General features: G+C 29.1%; 1 protein-coding gene across 5 annotated transcripts; it reads left to right on the top strand.

Annotated features, from left to right (window-relative positions):
- Positions 1-622: 622 nt before the first annotated feature.
- Positions 623-8606, top strand: Ranbp16 (Ran-binding protein 16). Of its 5 annotated transcripts, none has more exons than XM_076903599.1 (15): positions 623-746; positions 2140-2377; positions 2446-2612; positions 2684-2908; positions 3023-3893; positions 3965-4250; positions 4333-4477; positions 4567-4714; positions 4794-4953; positions 5043-5445; positions 5531-5693; positions 6925-7002; positions 7083-7273; positions 7374-7501; positions 7583-8606. In XM_076903599.1, the coding sequence occupies exons 1-15, from the start codon at positions 732-734 to the stop codon at positions 7689-7691; spliced, it is 3327 nt and encodes a 1108-aa protein (XP_076759714.1). In that variant the 5' UTR covers positions 623-731; the 3' UTR covers positions 7692-8606. The 5 variants fall into 5 exon arrangements, with proteins under 5 accessions (XP_076759714.1, XP_076759715.1, XP_076759717.1 ...); XM_076903600.1 differs by having other exon boundaries at positions 651-746; positions 2124-2377; XM_076903602.1 differs by lacking the exon at positions 623-746 and having other exon boundaries at positions 2033-2377; positions 5531-5669; positions 7583-8605.
- The last annotated feature ends 1338 nt before the right edge of the window (positions 8607-9944 follow it).

Genomic DNA, 9944 nt, shown 5'->3' with positions numbered 1-9944 from the left:
TTTTATGGGGTACGTCAGAAAAATAAAATAATCTAAAGATTACTATACTTATTTACATAACTAATATAATTAATAAGATCTTTCATGTTCTCTCTCTCTCTCTCTCTCTCTCTCTCTCTCTCTCTCTCTCTCTCTCTCTCTCTCTCTCTCTCTCTCTCTCTCTCTCTCTCTCTCTCTCTCTCTCTCTCTCTCTCTCTCTCTCTCTCTCTACATATATCTCTATATACATATATACCTAAATTTAAAAAAAAGTAGACTATTTTTTGTAATACTGAATTATTTGTTTCGCTTTTTTTTTAATTGTTTACAGCTTATTTATATTTTTTTATTGTTTTCTACAGAGATAAGTAGTACAATGGTAAATATAATATTTCTATCAGTTATAAACATTAACGACAAAATAACGATAACAGAAATGAATCATTGATATTTTCGAATTCGTTTTATCCTTTAGGTTGAACCAGAAAATTTGGTTAAATCTGCCGTTACTAATTTTTCTTAAATCGAATAGTTAACTGATTTTAATAATATCAAAATGTGATGAGGACGCGGCTTAACATTTCTTCCATCTTTATGTAGTAAACGGTAGGATACTTTTTTTTTTCGCGCTAATAAAGGTGGCGTTGTTGATGCTTCCGATGTAGAAACGTCGCGTCTACATAACATGTTGTGGCAGTCGAGATTAAAGCATGTGATCCTGCCTTCATTGTAGATAATACGAAGCTGCGAAAATGGCGGACGAACAGGTGAGTTACCGATCAAAATAACGTGCAAACCTCAAAATGCGGCAGAGTTATTTACGATGAAGTGATTTAAAAAATCGTGTGGTAAGCTAGCCGGTGGTAAATCTGTTGCAAGTTATGTGGTATCGACGTGTGACCCGAACATTTTACTGACGAAAAACTTAAGTATTCTTGGAAGCTACGTTGTTTGTTGCCGGACCACAGTGATTATTTTGTCGCACTGTCAATAGAAATGTGGTCACAAACTGAAAGATTTTTCGGGCTTTACTTCATTGACATCTTCTTCTACAAACAAAATCGTGTTACCGATATATAAAACTTTAACCTTCTTTCCGTGAATAATATTTTGTGCAGATATAATTTCGAAGTTTCAGAAGATAATTAATGGATGAAAATATCATCTAAACCGTGAATTTTGTGTTTAAATAATGTTACCTTAAACAAAATTTTGATTATTTCAAAAACACATTTATACTAAGCTATTAGTTAGAGTTTCTAAAAATTACAGCATAACCTATTCACTCTTATATTTTCCAACATAAACTAATATGTTTTCTCTGTTACTTTGGTATAGTAGATTGTTATTTATCTGACATTCACATATAAATTTACGGTTCTACTAACCGTAAACTTTTAATTGAATCAGAAATCATTTTTATGGAAATAGTTTTAAATGTATTTGTACCCTTTAAAACAAATGTTTGTTCTAAATTGAGTAAATTTAATACCTGTTATTTACAAAATACAAATTGCGTAACCTCGAAATACTGTTTTAGAATTTTGAAATGTTCATTATCACATTAGGATTGTGATAAAAAAATAAAAATCATTCTCACAAACCTATTTAATTTCTATTTAATTATAAAAAGAATCTGAGAAAGTTTTGTAATTGTTACATTATTATATTTATTATAGATAATAGATTCAAAAAATTAAATTATTACCCCTTTATATATATATATATGTGTATATATACACACATATATACTGTATGTATATACATATATATATATGTATATATAATTTGATGTACCTTCTTTCTATTTACATTTTTGGTATTATTTCTTTTTAATTATGTTAATATTTGGACATATTGTTTAATAAGGAAAACGTTTTATTAATAAATGTTACAATTTAAAAATGATGTTTATTTGTTATAATGTCAATGTATAATTGGAAAAATGTGTATTAGATGTGTAATAATTCTTATATATTTCGAATAAATAAAATTATACTTTGCTAATTATAAAATGAACATCAATAACAACAAATGTTTAAATCTATCAAAGAATCCAAGAAGTGAAGTAGCGGTGTTTTGAAGTTTATAGACTTTAAAATACCTAAATGGAAATATTGAAATCTATGAATTGTGTCACTAAGAATGGATCACATACAGGAAGTACGGCAACTGGAGTTGCTATGCAAGCAGCTATATGAATCACAAGATTCTGCGCATCGTGCAGAGGCTGAAAAAGCACTAGTTGCTTTCCAAAATGCACCAGATACGCTTACAAAGTGCCAGCTCCTACTTGATCGAGGAGATTCAGCATATGCTCAATTATTGGCAGCCACCACCTTGACAAAATTGGCTTCCCGTTCAGCAGGACTTAGTTTACAACAAAGGCTCGATATACGTAAGTATATTAATTTAGCGAGACAAAGGTGAACATATTTGAACTTGACATCTGTAATTTTATTTCAGGAAATTATATTCTCAACTACTTAGCAACTCAACCAAAGTTACCAAACTTTGTGATACAAGCTCTGGTCACATTGTTTGCCAGGATATCAAAGTTTGGTTGGTTTGATATTGATAAAGATGAATATGTTTTTAGAAATGTAGTCAGTGATGTAACAAAGTTTCTACAGGTTGGTTATTATCAGTTTAATTTTAAACAATTTATTTTTATAATTATACAATGTTCCAATGCAATGCTCAGGGATCTGTAGAACACTGTATGATAGGAGTCCAATTACTTTCCCAACTGACATGTGAAATGAATCAAGTATCAGATGCAGATGCAAACAGATCTATTACAAAGCATAGAAAAATTGCCAGTCACTTCAGAGATACACAACTTTTTGAGATCTTTAGGTTATCGTGTACTTTACTAAGTACAGCTCGTGAAAATTGTAAAAATTTAAATTTTAATGATGAAGCACAGGTATTATTATTACCATTACTAAATATCATTATTCTTATTATTATTGCTGTTGTTGTTGTTGTTGCTGTTGCTGTTATTATTGTTATTATTGTTGTTTTTTTTCTTTCTATTTAGCATGGTCTAATCAGACAACTTTTAAAACTTGCACAAAATTGTTTGACATTTGACTTTATTGGAACATCGACAGATGAAAGTTCTGACGATCTCAGTACAGTACAAATTCCGACATGTTGGAGGCCTGCATTTTTGGATTTTACATCACTGAAACTTTTCTTTGATTTATACCATAGTTTACCCAACACATTGTCATCTTTGGCCCTTTCATGTTTGGTCCAAATGGCATCTGTTAGAAGGAGTTTGTTTTCAAACCCGGAACGGGCACAATTTTTAACACATTTAGTTAGTGGTATAAAACACATATTACAAAACCCACAGGGTCTGAGTGATCCCGAAAATTATCATGAATTTTGTAGACTCTTGTCAAGGTTGAAAAGTAATTTTCAACTTGGAGAATTAGTTTTAGTAAAAGATTATCCGGAGGCAATACAGTTAATTGCAAAATTTACAATCCAGAGTTTGCAGATGTGGCAGTTTGCACCAAACAGTTTACATTACCTTTTAACCTTGTGGCAAAGAATGGTATCATCTATGCCTTATGTAAAGGCAGGAGATCCACATCTATTAAATACATACACACCTGAAATTGTAAATGCGTACATTACTTCAAGACTTGAGTCGGTCGCTGTAGTAGTTAGGGAACGTTTGGAAGATCCACTTGATGATTTAGGAATAGTTCACCAACAATTGGAGCAAATATCTGTAATTGTAAGATGTGAATATCAGAAGACATGTACTTTGTTGGTACAACTTTTTGATCAAGCAGCTAGAACATACCAAGAACTAATGACACAAACAGCATCTCCAGCACAACAAATGGATATCACTATACAGGAGGGCCAACTCACTTGGCTTGTATATATTATAGGTAAGTGTATATAGCAATGTATTAAACAATAAAATACAAACTGTATAACTGTTTAATGTGTACAAAAATAGGTGGTGTTATTGGTGGAAAAATAACATTTAACAGCAATGAAGAATACGATGCAATGGATGGTGAACTGGTGTGTAGAGTACTTCAATTGATGAATCTAACTGATTCAAGACTTGCGCAAGGTGGCTGTGAAAAATTGGAGTTAGCAATGTTGAGCTTTTTTGAACAGTTTCGTAAAATATATGTAGGTGATCAGGTTCAAAAAAATTCTAAAGTATATAGAAGACTGTCAGATGTTTTGGGAGTTAATGATGAATCTATGGTACTTGGTATTCTTATCCGGAAAATGTAAGTAATAAGAAACTAATTTATAAGAATAATTATATTTCATTAAATTGTTATAGTACAATCTTTAATACTGTATTTGTAGAATAACAAATCTCAAGTACTGGGGCCGTAGCGAACAAATTATTTCAAAAACATTACAATTATTGAACGATTTGTCTGTGGGTTATAGTTGTGTTCGTAAACTTGTCAAATTAGAAGAAGTACAATTTATGCTTAATAATCACACAGTATGTATAAAATTCACTATATAAAATTTTGTATACACAATGATCATGGAAAAAGCTCCGTGTGTCTGTATCATTTTCTTTATTTACAGAGAGAGCACTTTCCATTTTTGGGAAACAACGTTGCTGTAACAGAAATGCGTTGTCGATCAATGTTTTACACATCCTTGGGTAGATTATTAATGGTAGATTTAGGAGAAGATGAAGAAAGGTTTCATACTTTTATGTTACCTCTAACAAGTATGAAAGCTATTTCGCATATTTAACCCTATAAACAAAAAATTTCTTTGATATTTACATTTACATTTCCTCTTTATAGGTGCATTTGAAAGCTTGGGACAATTGATTGGTCCTGCTGATCCCTCACTGTTTGCAGCAGAGGAAGCAAAAAAAGCGCTTATCGGTTTAGCAAGAGATTTAAGAGGTTTAGCTTACGCATTCAATACAAAAACGTCGTACATGATGCTTTTTGATTGGATGTATCCTTTTATTGAAATATAGCTTCATAAATGATCAGTAGATAATGTATCTGAAATCTGTAAAAATACCTTAATATTTATATATACAGATATCCTAATTACACACCAATTTTATTACATGCCGTGGAATTGTGGCATTATGAACCACAAGTTACTACGCCCGTCCTCAAATTATTTGCCGAATTAGTACAAAATAGAAGTCAACGATTACAGTTTGATGCATCTTCCCCAAATGGAATTCTACTATTTCGTGAAGCTAGTAAAGTAATATGTAGTTATGGTAATCGTATATTAAATGTCGACGTTCCGAAGGATCAAATATACCCGTTAAAACTTAAAGGGATAAGCATATGTTTCAGTATGTTAAAAGCAGCTTTATGTGGAAGTTACGTAAATTTTGGCGTGTTCAGATTATACGGCGACGAAGCATTGGATAATGCACTTAATACATTTGTAAAATTACTACTGAGTATACCACAAAGTGATTTATTGGTATGCATTGACTTATTTTTATAGATATCATACGCAGGAAGCTGTGAAAGTATTGTTTTTAATACATTAATATTGTTTTCCATAGGATTATCCGAAATTGTCGACGACATACTTTGTGTTACTTGAATGTTTGGCTCAAGATCATATGGTGTTCCTTTCCACTTTGGAACCTAGGGTTTTCTTGTACATTTTATCAAGCATCAGTGAAGGCCTTACAGCACTAGGTGTGCAAAAAGACTACTTTACAGGTCTGTGCGGCTGATTCTATTTTATTATCATTCTCTTATCCTCTATGCCATGCCACAGAGTTATAAGACCCAAATCACTTACTTAGATCGATTCTTTTTTTCTAAGAAATTGTTTGTCACTGTTTAAACACTAATGAATCAGAAATAATTTACTATAATTGAAGTATAATAGATCTTCCACTGTAACAGAACTCGCGATTCAGTAATTGTTTCAAAATTATCGTTTGAAACATTTTTAATTAAATTGTACGAAACTTTCATAATTATAATTATATGAATATATCTTGTACTTATGCATGAACGGATTTTTATTGAAAATCCTTGTTTTAATATGATTATGATTTACTCTTATATATGATTTTTACAATCACAGGTAAAATATAGAAGAAATACGAAAAAAAGAGATTAGTTTATAAGGATGTTTAATTTTGTTTATGTTTATTTGCTTTTTTATTGTTGCTTGGAATGTAAAAACCTGCATTTAGGTATATTAGTTATGGCTATAGTTTAAGTGATACAGAAACAAACACGTTTGCGAGTAATTTTTATACATATATGAAGAATGATTAAATTATCATGATATAGGCAATAAGAGGATTGGAGTTTGTAGAATCTAGACCCTAATTGCTATTGTTTTATATTGCCTTTTTCTTTTCATTCAAATTTTCGTCATAGTATTTTTAGTACAACATTGTATTAAACAGTTTTGTGTATTTTTTTCATTCCTTCAAAATTCAATTACATAGTGGGTCTAGCATACATAGTCAGCCGCACAGCTGGCATGCAACTAAAATATATTACTGTTTATAGTTATAAGTGCTTAAGTTACTAATTTACTAATCATTACGTGTTATTTTGATATCTTAATGCTTTGTTTTTCACTCACTGTATGATATGCTAAATTGTATGTAATTGTACCTTGTCCGTTTTCTGGTTCTAAATTGACAGAAGCTATTCTCTAATTTATTATATAATCTTTTAATGACAGAAACGTAACATTTTCTATGCATTTGAATTAGATTATAATACAAGAAGTTAACTATAATTTTACAGAGTTCGATTTATTTACGAGGTAGGTCTGTGTATTAAGTTTCACAATAACTGTGAATCGTGTTCATCTATGTTTTCATATTATCATTTTATCAATATTTCTTATTTGATAATATCTATTGTTCTTTCCATTTTACTTATATGTATAAAATATCTAATAAAAAATACAACTTTATTACAGATACTATGGTCTGTACCGGTTGTTGTGCAACGCTTGATCATATTGTGACTTATCTGTTCAAGCAACTATATCAAAAAGGTACCATCTTTTTAATTAGTATTTATATTATATACATATGTTGGTGTATATTTGAATACAACATGTACCCTTTTTGTTAGGGGGATATCCAGGAAGGAAAAATACTGTAGTTCCAGGAGGTGGAGACCTATTCTTACAAGTTTTAAAACAGCACCCGGAAATTCTTCAACAAATGTTAAGTACTGTTTTAAATGTGATAATGTTCGAAGACTGTAGAAATCAATGGAGTATGTCACGTCCGCTCTTGGGATTAATTCTTTTAAATGAGGAAGTGAGTACATTTAATGTCCCTTAGAGGCTCTATCCGGAAAAGAAGGAAAAAAGTTACTGTATCACACCGAAATGACTGAAATATATATTAAATATTACAGTATTTTAATCAGTTACGAGAAAATATTATCAGAAGTCAACCAGTTGATAAACAAGCAACAATGGCACAATGGTTTGAAAATTTAATGGAAGGGATTGAAAGAAATTTACTCACAAAAAATAGAGATAGGTAAAAAAAGATTTTCAGTAAAAGCACGAACTTTTAACGAAGCATCTGTATATGCTTTTATACGTGTTTCTTTCCTTTCAGGTTTACACAAAATTTATCATTGTTTAGAAGAGATATAAATGATACCTTAAAAGGACCTAATACAACTGCGAACCCTATCGGTGATATGATGACCTTGAGTTTCAATTAGATTCTCCTAGGTTCTTGCCTGCCAAATGCTTGAATGTGTGTGCGAGTGAAACTATAAATTATGGTGGATTTAAAATTATGATTTTAGATGAGTATAAAGATAATAAATTAAGTACTGTTGGTTTATAGAAGCATTATTGTTTGGCTTCCTATTCTTTTGTAACTACAACTATTTTGCAAATCTTTCGAAGCAAGTGATTAGTTCAAAATTTAGTGTAATCAAATTTATAGAGTTCATTTCATCTTTAAATATATACTCGGTGTACTTATGAAGTTAATTCTTATGTACTTTGTTCTAAATTTTCAATCACGAAAAACCAAATCCCTTTTATTACCTTTATACTCCTACCACTTTGATTTATTACAATATAGGAACGTGAATATTCTTGCACATATATTAAGTACAAAAGAGTGATTCGCAATAAATGTACTAAATTTCGTAAACCAACAATTACTGCATATCAAATAACTCTGTACGAACAAATTATTTGAGTACGTTTTAGTTGTTTTTGCCAGTATTTATCAGATCAAGATTACACGATTTTCATTTTACGTTAACATTAGCGCATCTATTTCAAATGATAAAAGATGAATTTATTTTATGTTACATGCTAGAAAAAAATTTAAGTTCCAGTGCCAAGGATCACTTTTTTACGCATATTATTCATTATATATCTGCACTTTATTTTATATAAATAAAAAATTATCGTCTCCATCGTTAAGCAACATTGTAAAAATACAGCTTAGAATAGGAAGCCAACTATATAAACTATTATCGTACATCTTGTTCCATATTACTTTTACACGTAATCGACTTCCATTTATTTAAATGTATTCATTATTAAAATATTTTTTACCACAAAATATAAGTCGCAATTGTAAGATCATCTTCTAACAACAGTGATAAAAAAATCTAACGAGTCATTATCAAAAAGAGATGTTAATGTTCAAGCATTAATATCAATTTATTTAAAAATTGAATTATTTAAATCAATGTTATCGAATGAAAAATTTGTAATATTAATGATGTATCATGAAAAACATCATTAAATTAATAATGCAAAAATTTGCTTACCACTTTATCGTTACTACTGCTACTATTACTATTACTATTACTGCTACTACTACTACTACTACTACTATTACTACTACTACTATTAGTACTACTACTACTACTGCTATTACTATAATCATTATTATTACTATTATTATTATTATTATTATTATTATTATTATTATTATTATTATTATTATTACTATTATTATTATTATTGTCATTATTATTATCATTATTATTACCATCATTGTCACTATCACCATCATCATCAGCATCACCATCATCAGCATCGTTATTATTATTATCATTATCATTATTACGAAAAAATTATAATTTTTATTGATATTTTGTTACAAATAAAATCGATATTATGTATATCGTATTAAATTACTAAGTGTCACTTGACTGTAAACATGCATTTTCAACTCAGATCAATCTAAAGAATTTTACGATTATTTTTAATAATAATTATATTTTATACGTTTGTAAGTCACACAAGTAACAACTTTTTAGCAAAATTTGTATTGTATCAAGTAGATAAAATACGTATTATAAAAATATATAAGAAACAAATATTGCTTGTAACTACATAAATATCAGAGTCATATTTTTTATTTAATTAATTTCAAATTAAACATTGTGTGTTTCATTTCTATAGAATGCATGTTAACAGAGAAAGGGACTGATAAGTTTTTAATAGTACATTTCATATAGAATACAGAATTTTTACACTTTTTATTTAATTTAGTAACTTACATTTTATTCGATAATTTTTGTTTAAGAATAGTAATCTTAAAAGTCCTATCAACAATTGCAATAAAAAATTATATATCTTAATGTACATAGTACATATTCAACCATAAATAATTTATGTAAAGTGTCTTTTGTACAACTATTAACATATTTGAATTTTACTTACACTTTTATAAATGCAAGGTTTGTGTTATTTGAAGGTGATTCATTTATCTCCTCAATTTTGTTAGGACCAATTAAAAAAAAAAACAAAATGAATATATGATATTTAGTTTTTTCTAAAAGCAACTGGTATCTTTAAAGTGTGAGAATCTAATGATATAGTGTATGAGGAATGCGTGTAAAAAAGATTTATGTGAGATTTATGTAATATTAGTCTGTATACAGTTAATAATAATATCGTAGAAGTTATATTGAATAATTACAAACAATTTCACTTGGGTT

This window comes from Xylocopa sonorina, chromosome 10 (genome assembly GCF_050948175.1).
Source record: "Xylocopa sonorina isolate GNS202 chromosome 10, iyXylSono1_principal, whole genome shotgun sequence".
NCBI lineage: Eukaryota > Metazoa > Arthropoda > Insecta > Hymenoptera > Apidae > Xylocopa > Xylocopa sonorina.
The sequence above is the reverse complement of the archived record's forward strand: the minus strand, read 5'-3'. Positions and strand labels throughout refer to the sequence as shown.

What these genes read in the sequence shown, in the direction of transcription:
- Ranbp16 (XM_076903599.1), top strand. An exon ending in ACAACAAAGGCTCGATATAC is followed by an intron (nt 2,378 to 2,445) that starts GTAAGTATATTA and finishes ATTTTATTTCAG; the next exon opens with GAAATTATATTCTCAACTAC. An exon ending in ATGATGCTTTTTGATTGGAT is followed by an intron (nt 4,954 to 5,042) that starts GTATCCTTTTAT and finishes TTATATATACAG; the next exon opens with ATATCCTAATTACACACCAA.